The sequence below is a fragment of the Carettochelys insculpta genome, chromosome 1 (genome assembly GCF_033958435.1).
Source record: "Carettochelys insculpta isolate YL-2023 chromosome 1, ASM3395843v1, whole genome shotgun sequence".
Taxonomy (NCBI): Eukaryota; Metazoa; Chordata; order Testudines; family Carettochelyidae; genus Carettochelys; species Carettochelys insculpta.
Window position 1 is genome coordinate 203,446,560 of NC_134137.1, and position 14,458 is coordinate 203,461,017.

The 14,458-nt window shown below is 45.7% G+C and overlaps 1 protein-coding gene across 1 annotated transcript in view; it reads right to left on the reverse strand.

Annotated features, from left to right (window-relative positions):
• CD80 (CD80 molecule) overlaps positions 1-11,774 on the reverse strand; it is a 35,353-nt gene extending 23,579 nt beyond the window's left edge. Inside the window, exon 1 of the mRNA XM_074983485.1 lies at positions 11,671-11,774. Coding sequence (XP_074839586.1) covers positions 11,671-11,752 — 82 coding nt within the window. The 5' untranslated portion in view covers positions 11,753-11,774. The remainder of the gene's footprint in view (positions 1-11,670) is intronic.
• Positions 11,775-14,458: the final 2,684 nt, after the last annotated feature.

Below are 14,458 nucleotides of genomic sequence, written 5' to 3' on the forward strand. Positions count from 1 at the left end.
TTAATCTCTAACATAATCACTCAGCTGTTTCATGTAATCTCTATAAGGCAGAATTAAGGTGCCTCAGAAGACGCAAACTTTTGCATTTATTGCCTTATGTTTGTATTTCTTTTAAGCATAACCTTAATCCTCAATTGCCTGGATTGAAGATAATTACTTCTTCATAATTTCCTTTGTCCTGAAGTGACTGATACATATGCTCAGTTTTAACACTATTTTAACATATTTTTGAAAACAGGTTACTAGCCTTTATGTGCAGGTAGGAAGGATAGCTCAGTGGTTAGCAGATGGGCCTGCTAAACCCTGGGTTGTGATCTCAGTCCTTGAGGGGACCATTAGGGGTCCGGGGCAAATAGATTTACAGGGGGCTGGACTAGACGTCCTATGGTCCCTTCCAGCCCTATGACCATGAAGAAAGCCTTGAAAAAAATTAATCAAGAGTGAGTGATACCCTGATACCAAGCCTGCAAATGCATGAAGTAATAGGCCTCTGGGAACTGTATTACCCCATTTATCTCAATGGCATGTTAGCTCTGAAGCTTAATATAATTATCAGAGTTAAACATTAACAACTATGCTACTGATAATCAAATCATCTCCTGGCCCACAACGTCCATACCACTCACCCAATTTAACCTGAACCTGTCCCTGGCACAACAAGGCAAAGCACAGGGGGTGCCAATCTGTAGGCTGACTATTGCAATAATTTGTAGTCACCAAAAATTCTACCATCGTCCTTGCTTGGTCTAAATCTGTTTGTGTCACTACACTGAACAGACACAGCCCAAAGACTTGCAGATAAAGGGCAGCTACACTGAGTGGCTATGTCTACACTAGCCCTGTGTAGACGAGCCACACATGATCGAGAGTGGCACTTTCAAACTGCTGCAGCTGTCATTATGCTAATGAGGTGCTGCATATTCATGGCAGCGCTTCAGTAGCATCTTTCAATTAGGTTTATTATCATGTCCCTTTCGAAGTTCTGAGGCTAGTGTAGGCGTAGCCAGTAAGAAGGGGGCAATTTTCCTAAGTCACTCATCTGACATTTACCTTGTTTCTATAAAACAATTCAGCATTACAAGGGCCCGGTCTTTAGCAGCAACTCCTAAATCATGCCAGGGAAGCGTTAATATACGTGTGTACTCACGAGAGTGTCACATTTACAGCATCTATGGCAACACAGTGATATCTTCCACATCAGTATTACCTTACTGGGGGCACAAGAACACTGCTTGAGCCCTGATCTCTACTTCCCTCTGCAAGCAGCCCATTGGGAGGCTTCAAATCCCAACCTGGGTTAGTTGACAAGAGAAGAACGGTCACACTCTTGGAAAACTACTGTTCACACGAGTTAATGTGTGACATCCAAACAAAGAGCTGGGGAAACCAAACCCTGATGGTTTCCACCTTCTAGGCTGCTGGCATCTGAGTGAAGACATTAGACTGGATGAATGATTTTGCCTTGACTTTTATTGTGCCCCTCCCCTCTCGGGTTTTCTGATACTAATGGAATAGTTGTGTGGGGAGGAGGGTTGAGGTTGTTTTTTTTTAACGGATATCCACAGAGCTAGGGTATAAGATGGATGGGTTTTGTAGGAAAAGGTGAGAAGCAGGGAGCAAGAGACCACTGAAGCCATCTTCCAGCATGAGGAGCAGGCAAACTAGGTTAGGATAAAAAAGGACTGAAGTGAACATTCATTCAGAATTCAAATTCAAACCTGGATCTTTTCTGAGGACTGAAAAAATAGTGGTTCCTTCACAAACCAAAACTGCCCCAGCCTGACATTTCCTCAGAATTCTTGCACTTGCTGCTTTGGGGCAGGACCAGGAGAAAAAGCTGTGTATAGCTATTCTAGGGGAACATGTAGAGCACAGGGACTGGAAAAATGTGTTAAGCTTTTTTCAAGAGAGTCAGTTATCCCCCACTGGAACCCAGTTATGAACAGCATTTCCTAGTAGAGTGCTTTGTACTTCTGTAGTGCCTTCTTATAAAGCATGTCAGTCACAAATCTCAGCTCGCCCCTCCTGTCCCACCCTGCCTGAGTATCATCCTCACTTTATAACTAGAGAAACTGAAACACAAAAGTTAAGACCCACATTTTCAAAATGTCTACTAGTTTTGGGTGCCTCAAGTTTTCAGATACTCGTGTTACACCTGATGTGAACAAATGCAGTAAATGCACAACACCTGTGCAAATCAACTGCTATACACCCCAGAGAGGGCATGCAAAATGAGTGAATTTTTTTTCGTTAAAGTGACTTTCCTAGAACAATCTCACACACACTCTCTCTCTCTCCCCTTATACAGCAGGGAATAGAAAACCAATGTCATTATTCCTAGTCCTCTGTTCTAACAGGCACTTATTCACTGTAGCACTGAGGTGTGAATATGGACAATTAAACCCAAATGTGAGGGATTGGTTTGACTGAGGATATTTTATATTTATGCATTTAATCTAAGGGGCTAAGTGATAAATAAAGGAGAACCCAGCAGCATTCTGTAGGTATCTGAAATGTATAAAGGCCTAGGATGAAAGAGAAGCTGAAGAGGGCAGTCCCAAGGGGAAAAAAGCTAAGAATGTGAGTCTGAGAGGGGCACATGTAGCTGAACCATAAGTACTTTCTAACAGTGAGTTCTCTTTAGCTTGAAACAGTTTCTCAAGGGAACTGGTGAAAACCTCTTAGAATAGATAATGGGAGTCAGGAGAGCATGCAGGGTACTGAGAATAAGCTTGCAGTGGCAGGTTTGATTAGGCTAGCTTTCCCTCCTTTAATTTCTAGGATCCAGTGTTATAATACTGCTGACCTAGGGGAAAGTGCAATGTACTGTGTCCTGTGTGTTAGGAAGATGCCCTCACTAGTCACTGCCCAGCCAGCAGTCAGCACTTTCATTTTCAGTCAAGGAGTCCCTAGGGACCAATGAACTCAAGTGATATTTGAAAAGATGAGTGAGAAATGCAGAAGCACAGTCCATGACAGTTCCACATTTGGAACTATTTGCATATTCTCAAATGACCTTCTGAATCTCCCAGAGATGTGTTTCAGAGGGAATCAAGTCGCTACCGTGAGATTTGAGTTCTTATCCATTTAAAAGCAGCAGCCGGCTTCATTCTAAGGACACAATTTTTTAGAGCCTTCAGCCTTCCTCAAGGCATTTACCAGTGTCACTCACCTGGTTAAAGGCCCAGCACATGTCACAAGTCACCATGTTAGTGCAAAGCGTGGACAAAGACCTCACCTCATTAGATGCAAAACACCTCTACAAAAACACACCACCACAAACAGAAGTGTTGAGGAGTCAGGAAACGTGCAAGCCGGTGGGTCTCAAAGTAACATGAACTCACTGCGTCTATTTGGATTTGCGTAAAATAGTCTAAGTCAAGCATGTCAAACATGGGGCCCAGGACCCACATGAGGCTGGATCGAGTTTCTTTGTGGCCCACACTACATTTATAGAAGTGTGGCCCACCCCGTTACATTGTTTAACCTAGACAAGAAACATGCCTGCGAAGGAGCCAGAGGTTATAGCCGTGAGAACTGGGTGCTGCTGAAGGTGCTGGGCAGCCCCTCCCAGAGCCAAGACACACACTGGGCGGCAGGGCTGGGAGAAGCTGGGGCCAGGCACTGCTGCCATCATGGGAGGAGTGAGGCCACATTCTGGGGTGAGTTTCTGGGGAGGCCTCAACCTTCCTGAGGCGAAAGCTCCCCCTCAGCTCTAACCCTCAATCCCACCACTGCCTGAGGCAAAGACTTTCTCCCCCACGATCCGTCTAAGCTGAGCCCCACACATGCCCGAGGCAAGTCTGAGCCTGCTGGTGGCACAGAGACCTCCTTACAGAGCTGCTGCGAGTCCCTCCCAGACAGGCGTCTTGCAGATTCTGCCAGTGCCAGGCTCTGGGTGGCCCTCGTCTGGCCACCCCTGGCAGCAGTGACTCAGCAGTGGGGGCGGCTCACTGGAAACCTCCACGCGCCCACCTGCTCTGCTCTGCCCTTCCCTGTCTTGGCTGGAAAGGGGTCTGGGCCCAGCTGAATGTTTGGCCCAGACACACACACACCCCACCCCGCTGTGCAAAGCCCCCTGCCGTGGCCCCCTGTGGATCTCAAAGCGCTCCTCTGCCCCTCCAGCACATGCCCAGCTCTGGCAGCCCCAGGGGTTTTCACACGAGCCAGCCTCAGTACCATGGGGCTTTTTGTGAAATTCCCTATGGGAGCCCAGCCAAGCCAAGGAAGGGCCAATGGCAGGAGGCTCAGAGATCAACACACTTCCTCTGGCTTAGCTCCCCTGCCTCACAGAGCACCTAGGAGCCCAGGCATAGACCAAGTTCCTCTTAGGCTAGCTACTGCACAAAACACAATGAAAAGGGCAATCTCTGTGCTTGACAAACCAGTCCCTTTGGCAGCTTTCCTAAACATAAATGAGTACAGGAGGTGTAGTCTGGGTTAACAAAAAAAGTTACAACCTTGCTACACTTGCTCAGATGCATTTACGTATATCAGCCAATATTGTTTAATTCTGTTCTGAAAGATACGTTCATAAATCCATACTCACTAATTCACTGAGGTGAAACATTCATTAATGTAGCTTTAACAATGCTGGTGGTATCATGTGCCTTCAACAACATCAAGCTCACCAAAACTCAAACTTCTGACAAGGAAATACAGAGTTAACATATATGCCTAATGATCACAAAACTAGGTGACGTGGCAAGAATATGGCCACTGAAATTCATTGTTGGCAAAACCAAAGTAATGTAATCCCAACTCGACACACAGAATGATGGGGTCTAAATTAACTAGAATAAAATTAAATTAATTCAGTTCAATTACTGTTCAATAAAGAGATTGTGGAGTTATGCAAGCATGTCAAACATGCGACACATGGGGACTGCATGCAGCCCAATAAATTTTTTTAACAATATATATTTGTGCCCTTTTCATCTTGAGAAATGGTGGTTACCAGTGGCAGCGAGGATCTATGGGCAGTGCTTTGAGTCTGCAGCTTCTCTCATGGCTTATCTGTCCAATATTGGATTTGCACGGTTGATTGCAATAACTGCATGTCAGTCTATTTCCAAATTCGTGAGTCTGAGAGCTTTTCCTTCTAACTTTTAAACACTAAAGCAATAAAATTCATATGAAGTATTAAATTCCCAGTTAAAATTATTGTGTTCTAGTCAAACAAGACCTGAAAAATGTTATAAAATACACCTAAAACATAATATATAATATTAAATAATCACAACTTTCCAATAGAAGTACATTTTCTTTGGTGGCCCTGAAAGCTATCATTTTTCCTTTGTGTGGCCCACAGTAGCCTTTGAATTTGCCATGCCTGGTCTAAGTGGGTAATGAAAACTTTCACACAGGCAAAGTCTGTTGGTGAGCTAAATAAAGTTTTCAGAGTAATTCTAACAGCACCTGATGTGAGCACTTGAATATGCAATTTAATACAAAGCTTAAATGTACTGATTATGCAGTTCGCTGTTGTGAGTTTTTAACCTGTATTTAAAGAAAATACACCAAAGAGAGGAAAAAAAGAAAAACTATTCATACATTATTGCCCCTGTTCAGTGCTTTTTTTCTAGGAAGAAACAGGTGCTGGAACTCAAGTCTGATGATTCTTCATAAGAGTTAGGGTGTTCAGTTTTAATGCCCTGGTACCTGTGCTGCTGCAGGACCGGTGGGGGCTTCTGTCCTGGTCCCCACACTGCTGCAGAGCCGGTGGGGACATTTTTTCTGGTGTTCTAATGGAAAAAGGTGCCAGAACTCCATTCCAGTGCGTTCCACCAGAACAAAAGCCCTGCCCCTCTTAGACTTTCCAGCTCATGTTTTACATTTCTGGGAGTCTAGGGGGTCTGGAAGGAGTCGGTTCTAAATTCTGCTGTGGGTATTTCTGGCTGAATAAATTATTTCTGCATCATTGGGTTCTGAGGAGGCAGCAGCTCATCCAAAAAGGCAGAAACGTCAGGGGCAGAAACAGCAAAAAGACAGAAACTGAATTTGCATGGTTTGGCCACTTGGGCTGTGGCTGCTTCAGTGAAACATTTGCAGTTTCCTCCTTGCAGTCTGCCTCTGGTACAACCCCCTAGATGTATCTGGAATGGCACAGAAACTGGCCACAGACTGACTGAGTCTTTAGGAGTCATTGCTGGTGCCCTCTGCCCTCCTGCTACCTGTTTTTATATCTAACCTCTGCTGCCACGCCCACTAGAAAGAGCCATCTCTCCTCCCGAAGCTTGTGATTGTTGCATGAGTTAGAGTGGGGATTCCCAGCTCTTTTGAGTTGCTGGTGAGCAAACATTCTCTGTCATTGCACAAGGAAGTGTACTTCCCCACTCTCCAATAACTCGAAATCGTTACAGGGATTTTCCTCAAAACTTTCCAAAAAAAAAAATTCACCTCTGGCAAGAGCCCAGGGCCGGATCATGAGAGGCTGGATCATGAACTGAGATACAGCTCCTTGGGACCCCTCCGGGCAGGCAAAGAGGCTTCATAACTGTATTAAAGAGGTAGTAGGGGCTTCTCCCAACATGTGGGAATAGCCAGTTGGCTAAGGCTGGCTCCACGCCACTGCCTCCTGGTCTTCACTAGCACACTGAGACTGAACAACTGCTGGCCAGTAGAACAGCTCCTGCGGGTGTGTCTACGCTGCAGCACTGGGCGAGCCTCCCAGCCTGAACTGACAGACTCAGCTACCTCAGCTCGAATTAGAGTGATCAAAATTGCAGTGTGGATGTTGCTGTACCAAGGGAGGCTCAGGTGGCTAGTCCTAAGTGACAGCGCAGACATGCCTGAAGGGGCTGCTACCAGCCAGCAAAACTTAGAATCTAAGTTACACGGAGATTTACAGTGATCCTCAGGAAGCCCTGGGGAATTGGCAGCAGGGCTGACAGCTTCCGCAGGCTTCGGAAGATGTGTGGCCTCCAGTTCTCCACCCATGGAAGGAGCTGGCTCCTGGGGCAGAAGGGATGTGGCCAGAACAGTCAGCCCTCAATGCTGCCTGGACCACAGCGCTGCTCCCATCCAGCCCTTAGAGCCAGGTGGAGTGGCACCTGGTGGCAATTTAAAGTGCCTGGGTCTCCTATCGCCACCGCTGCTGCAGTAGGGAGACTTGGAAATTGGGACAGCACAAAGATCACCTGAAGCCATCTTGCATGTCTTCCCCAGCCTCTACCTGATGCTGTGCTGAGCACAGCATGTTGGAACCTGAGAACTGGGACCCAGGCATGAAAAACATCAGCGCCAAAGCAAAAAGTTATGAGCGTTTGGAAAGAAGGAGTTATCGCCAAAGCCCTGAGGGGGACGTTAGCAGATGACTGCTATAGAACACATACACACATATCCCTGGAGCTAAGAGCTAGAGTCAATTCAATAAACATTGCTCAACAGGCTGAAAGGGAAAACAAAACACAACTTCAGGCATTATTGCCCACTGGAGGTCATTTTATTCACCTGAAGGGACAAAAAACATTCCTACTCTAAGGGGTGAGGCTACTTTAGGTTTTACCGTACAACATTCTGACTGTCTACACTTAGTAAAAACTTCGAAATGGCCATGCTAATGGCCAAATCAAAGGATACTAATGAGGTGCTGAAATGCATATTCAGTGCCTCATTAGCATGCCACGGTTCCCTCCCATGTGGCTCGTCTAAACCGGGGTCCTTTTCGAAAGAATCCCATCAACATCGAAATCCCCTTATTCCTATGAGCTCATTAAATTACTGTTCAATAAATAGATTGTGGAGTTATGCAAGCATGTCAAACATGCGGCATGTGGGGGCCACATGCAGCCCAATACATTTTTAAACAATATATATAGCCCCTTTTTGTTTCGAGAGATGGTGGTTAGCCGCGGCGGTGAGGATCTATGGGCAGTGTTTGAGTCTGCATCTTCTCTCGTGTCTTATCTGTCCACAATTGGATTTGCACGGTCGATTGCAATAACCGCATGTCAGTAATTTCTGAATTCTTGAGTCGGAGAGCTTTTCCTTCTAACTTTTAAACAATAAAGCAATAAAATTCATATGAAGTATTAAATTCCCAGTTAAAATGATTGTATTCTAGTCAAACATAGGAGCTTATAGGAATAAGGAAATTTCGATGTTGGTGGGGTCCTTTTGAAAAGTACCCTGGTGTAGACGAGCCACGAGGGAGCGAACCGCGGCACTTTTGAAGTGCTGTGGCCTCTAGCATGCTAATGAGGCACTGAATATGCATTTCAGCTCCTCATTAGTATTCTTTGATTTGGCCATAAGCATGGACATTTTGAAGTTTTTACTAAGTGTAGATGTAGCCTCTGTTTCCTAAACATCATGAAGCTTTACTTAACTTCTGCAAAGGGTCCTAAACTTTACATTGCAGGCTCAAAACAATTTTGCTACATGTTGTAGTAAAATAATAACTACTATTGTCCATTCTTCTAGCATTCCCATCACCATGGTATTTCCCTGCTGTCTTTTAGCCCTTAATCCATACACCACAAAGTACAGAATGTATCAAAACTTTTGTTTTGCAAAGCAGTTTAAGGCACAAAAGTAACCCCTTATTTTGGGTCCCCAATTTGAGACAAGGTGTCTTGATGTGGGCCATTTTAATTTGAGCATCTAAAGAAAAAAAAATCAGGCCACTTTTGAAAGTATTGGCTTCCATGATTTGCTTAAAATCACTCGGCAGGATAGTGACAGAGCAGTTAAGTGTCGCCCATTCCTGTGCCATAGTCACACTTCCTGCAGTACAGAAGAAGGTAATGAATTTGAGAGCCCCACATCCTAATGAGTGAGTTATGAGGTCAAAACCTCAAGAAAACATTTAAAACCATACTGTGGTGTATTCTGTATATGCCACATGAGTATCTGTGCTATTATAGCACCTAGGAAGCCCAGTGAGAAACCAAGACCCAGTGTGCAAGGGTGCTGTACAGCTATAGAACAAAAATGTATGTATTGGAAAGGAGAATTAACAGAGGAAGATTCCAGACAGATTTTAAAATGCTATAAGTCCCATGGCATGGACTCAGACAAGAGAAAAAATGACAGCCAGTACACTGTTACAGGCTGGGGGACTGACTGGCTAAGTAGCAGCACAGCAGAAAAGGACCTGGAGATTACAGTGGATGAGAGGATGGATATGAGTCTACAATGTGTCCTTGTAGCCAAGAAGGCTAACAGCACATTGGGGTGCATTAGGGGAAGCATTGCTAGCAGATCTAGAGAAGTTATTATTCCTCTCTATTTGGCACTGGTGAGGCCACATCTGGAGTATTGTGTCCAGTTCTGGGCCCCCCAGTATAGAAAGGATGTGGATGCCTAGGAGCAGGTTCAGCGGAGGGCAATGAAAATGATTAAGGGGCTGGAGCACTTGACCTATGAGGAAAGGCTGAGGGATTTGGGGTTATCTAGTTTACAGATAAGAAGACTGAGGGGTGATTTGATAGCAGCCTTCAACTTCCTGTAAGGGTGCTCTAAAGAGGATGGTGACAGATGGCAGAAAAAGGAGCAATGATCTGAAGTTACAGCGGGAGAGGTATAGGTTGGATATTAGGAAAAACTATTTCACCAGGAGGGTGGTGAAGCACTGGAATGCGCTGCTGAGTCAGGTGGTAGAATCTCCATCCCTAGAGGTTTTTAAGTCCTGGCTTGACATAGTCCTGACCGGGATGATTTAGTGGGGGTTGGCCCTGCTTCAGGCAGGGAGCTGAACTCGATGACCTCCTGAGGTCCCTTCCAGCCCTAGAAATCTATGATTTTAGAATCCTTCGAAGCTTTTCTCTGTTGGTTAATGTCCTGGTTTTCAAGCCAAGCATCTTGCAGGCTACCCAGATTACAAACAAAACAACTGTTCCGTTCAAAAGGACAGTCCCTGGTTTTCTAATGGGGGGCAGTTCCTCCTGATCACACCTCACACCTGTCACTGGCGAAAGCCTGAATGTTACCTATCCTGGGCCTAACAGAATTTTGGGGAGAAACATCACATTACTCATGAGTGATATGGCCTTCTTGTATACGTGTGCGCACACACACACACACACACACACACACACACACACACACACACACACACACACACACACCTGCCCCCCCCCAGATGGTTTAGTGCAGCACAGCATTATGACATGAGTGGATATGGATGCATTACGCACAAATACATGTATTTTGTTTATGACACATTTATATATGGAAGCCGCAGGATGGGAAAGAGACAAGAGCTCTGAAAACCCAGTGGTTTGCTTTACAGGGGGCGATGGGTCTAATTCCGCGTGAAATTCCCCAAGTTTTGTTTTGAGTTAAAGGTTTGAACAAACTCAGAATCTTAAAGTGAAACTCAGCAAAAATGACAAAGTTTTTCCCCATTTCGCTACATGACCATGAAAATCTCAGAATTTTGCACAAATTTTATGCAAAGCCACAAGTCAGAACAGATCTGCTCCAAGGTGTCATTAACTACATGGAACCTATCAACAAGTCTGATGTTTTAAATCTGTAATGGAGCTATGCTCAGGAGAGCTGTATGTCCTTTCAGGTTTTCATGTTAACATTCCTCTTGGCTGTGACAATTTATCTCAAAGGCCTTTGAAGTCCATGGAGGTTGTTCCACTGACTTTATTGAGCCTTGCAGAGGGCATGGGGACAGAATATATGTCTCAAGACTAGCAATTTAAGCCTGCATTAGGGGAACTGTTTGTTTGTTTTTGCATAGACTATTTTAACATATTTCCCAAAAGGAAACTAACTTTCCATTTCTGCATTTTCCGGGAAGCAGTTTTGTCACACAACTTCTGAATCACCCTGCACTTAAAGTTAAGGGAAAACTGGATAGGAAAGGGCTCCCTTTAGGGCCTGTCAGTGCTGATGCTTCAATGACTGTAAAGTGCACTGCTGGATAATGAGAGAACTCCCTCCCACCCATACGTAAACAGCTGGCCTATCCTTGGGAGCACTGCTGGCTCTCAGCTTTGTGCAGCTCTGTGAAAAGTAGTACCTGCTTGTGCCCCCTCACCCTGACCTAGCTCCAGGCACTTTCCCACAAGTATATATGTACCACATCCCTGCCTGCCTCTGGTGCTCATTCTGGCAGCAGGGAACACTCCGCACTCACTCGGGTTAGACTCGGAAGTCTTTGGCGACTCACTGGCCTCAGAAGCCAAGGGTGGAGCTGAAGTGTCACTTTTCAAACAAACAGCAGACATGGGTCTCCTGGAAATCCCTTTCTGCTGTGGCTTGCAGGTGCTGCTCCGGTGGGGCCCAGCTACAGAATCGAGAATGTCCTTCTAGACAGCACCTCATGGATGTGGGGAGCGCAGGACCCCAGACAGGCACACTGGTCACAATCTTACCACTGGCATTCCCAGAGGAGTGAGACCAGGATCAGAAATCTAAGTCTTGCATGGTCATGTGGAGTATTAACTAACACACACACACACACACACACACACACACACACACACAGAGTGTGTCACCATGCTTTCCCCAGTACTCTGGTACTTCTCCTGAAATTTAGCAAATCTGAAAGGCACCATCCTGGAGGCTGCAGCCTGCTCTGTCCCCATAACATGCAGCAGCAGCAATCCTAGCACCCCAAGCTTCTGCCTCTGTGCTCCTCACCAGCCTGGGCTGGGAAGGAGGGAGTCACAGCTCTTGGCTTACAAAACGGAACCGAACTTGTCAGCTTACCTAGACTTGTGAAGTGAAGCACCAGGAGCGCCCACCAGAACCACCTCTTTAATACCAGTCCAGGCAGCCTCAGTTCCACCATAGCTGCACACGCCGTCTTCTTAGAACTCCTTGGATTGAGAGGGAGAAAAGGAAAGGATGGAGACAAGAAAGAACTGATGTGTCAATAACTGAAGCCTTGCACTGACCAGAAATCTCAACTGTTTGGCTGTGCAACGCCCCACGTAGCACTTCGATAGTGTTGCTCAGCCAGCAGGACCCCATTGCACTTGACAAACACTTGCAATTAAGCCTCGCTCTCAGCACACAGTCTATCCCCCATGAGCTTCATTTTGGACTGTGTGCTCTCTTGTGCTTGGGACATTCTAATTGCCTTATCAAGGGTTAGTTCGGGTTCTGTGGAGGTTATTCTGAAGGAGCAGTTAAGTGACTTTCACAGGGTCCTAGACATCCATCAGTGGCAGAGTTGGCAATCCAGCCCAGGAGTTCTAAGTGCTCTGGACTATACACAAAACACATTGATCCCAGTTCTTACGGCACCATGTCTCTGGCTCATATAAAATTGGGAGGTTGGGCCCAGACTAACTTTACATGATCATCGTCCCTTTCCTGGTCATTCTGGAATTGGCCAGGAGCCTAGAATAGCCTCAGGATTTCCCCAAACCACAACCAGCTGCCTATTGCCATTCAGCAACTGGGAAGCGAATTCTGTGTGGGAGAGCTGCTGGATTTACAGCTCTGGAGAAAGCTGTTTATTGAAGTGTTCAAAGCATCAGCAACAACAACAGGGTCAGCTCTGCCAGACACTGCTAGTGTCTTCAAGCCCACCTCCTTCCATTCTCCCTCACCTCATAACAGCCTTCTTTTTAAAATCATCAGCTCCCTGAGCAGTTCAGAGCTTTGCTTTCCAGCACCTCAGGTATCTGACCAATTTCTTGACACCACGTGACTGACTGCCAGCACCTCACACAGCCCAGCGTCACCAGGGATCTGCCATGTAACCAGGCAGTAGGGAATTGCTGGCAGAAGAAAGCAAAGGGCCAAACCACTCTAACAGAAGCCATCAGAGTTACCCTCAGTGAGGCAAAACCTGGGAGCACTCACTTGTAATTCCAGCGGCTCCTCTCCCCTTTTGCCGTGGGGTCTGGATAGTCCTTAGCTGGGCAGGTCCCCTGTGCTGCAGGGCTCCAAGCAGCTCATTCTCAGGCAGCTGCACACAATGAAGGAACAGAGCATGTGGAGCTTAACTTTATACAGGCGGAAAGGGCTGCCACCCCCACAACTTCCCCTTTTGTACTGATTAAGGCTCAAAAGCTTTCTGACCCTCAGTGCTTCCTCCCGCCCATCCTGATAGTCCCCGGGTGCTTAGAAATGGTTGTTGTGAGGCTGAGGGACTGTCTCAACAGGCTGTGTGGAGATTTCTGACAGAGCAGCAGTTTCTCTGAGGCCACAAAGGAGAAGGAGCATGATTTCAGAATGGTCTGAGCCTAGACCAAAACACTGTTAATGCTCACACTGCCCTATAAATCGGCAGCCCTGCTTGAGCTCATCCCACCATCTCCTGTTCCAGCCCCTCTTCCGTCTCCCACACCCTGGCATCACCTCCCTCTGACCTGCTCCTCAGCTTTGCACCAGACAGTTTGCTTCCCACAACCTTTGGAACAATCTCTCACTGCCTCTCCCAATGCCCTTCCATGAAGGCTTTGGAGCATTCATGTTTGTTGGTCTAACACAATGAGGTGTCCATGCGCTCTTGTGCTTGAAGCATTGCCCTGCGTTTTGCCAGTTTTAGAGAGACATCCTGTGAGGTGCTTAGCACCTGCCAAGAGGGCCTGAATACACAACTCTACAGCTGGGCATTTTTTCTTTCGTATGAACCTCCTTTTCAGCAAAGTAAGACAGATTCAGTGCCACTGAACTGTTTAGTAAATGCCCGTTAATTTTGCCAGACAGTTTCAACTGGGGGCAGCGGGGGTGGGCAGGGGAAGAGGAGGAATTAAAGTCTTAAAGGTTTGATTTGACATTTTTAAAAATTAAGTATTTTGATTTGGGGGTCTGAAAAGAGTTTTCATTTTTAAAAAAAAAAAAACAATGGTCAAAATTGAAACAAAAAAATTTGGTCAAAATAACTTGAGCCCCAAATTATTTGTTTTTGTTTTCAATATTCCTTTTTTATTTGAAACAGATTTATTTCCATTTTTCAGAACTGCCAGCAAAAATCACAATATTTTCCACCCCCCCCAGCTCTAGACAAATGCCCCTGGCTCCAGTGACGGCTCAGAACATTAGTCAAAGATGCTCAGTGCCTCACAGAACCAGGTCCTCTTCAAGGCACTGATCTTCCCTCCTTATTGGTTTTGTTATGTGGCCTGTCTTTACATCCCCACAAAATGGATGCATTAACCCTCAATATCAATAGTTCTATCACACACAAATTAAGTACGAACCTCAGGTCAGATTCACCACTGCATTGCTCTAGTTTTAACTTTGAGTCAACCTTTGAGTGCACTGACCATACAGCAGCATAGAACTGGAGAAAGATATGGTGAATGGGAACCACTGTACTGTAAACAAATCAAAGTTCTACTTTTATAGCTCACAGCTGCCCACATGCTAGCTCCATATGGAAGTCAGAGGCTCCACTGGGAACAATATACAACTATTTTTGGATTCAAGCAAGTAAAATGGTATGGAGGAGCTTGGCCTCAAAGCAAACAAACACAAATTAAGAATTAATTAGGGCTATTTATCTGGCTGTTGCTGGATTTCTAGTACTTTCACTGATAGT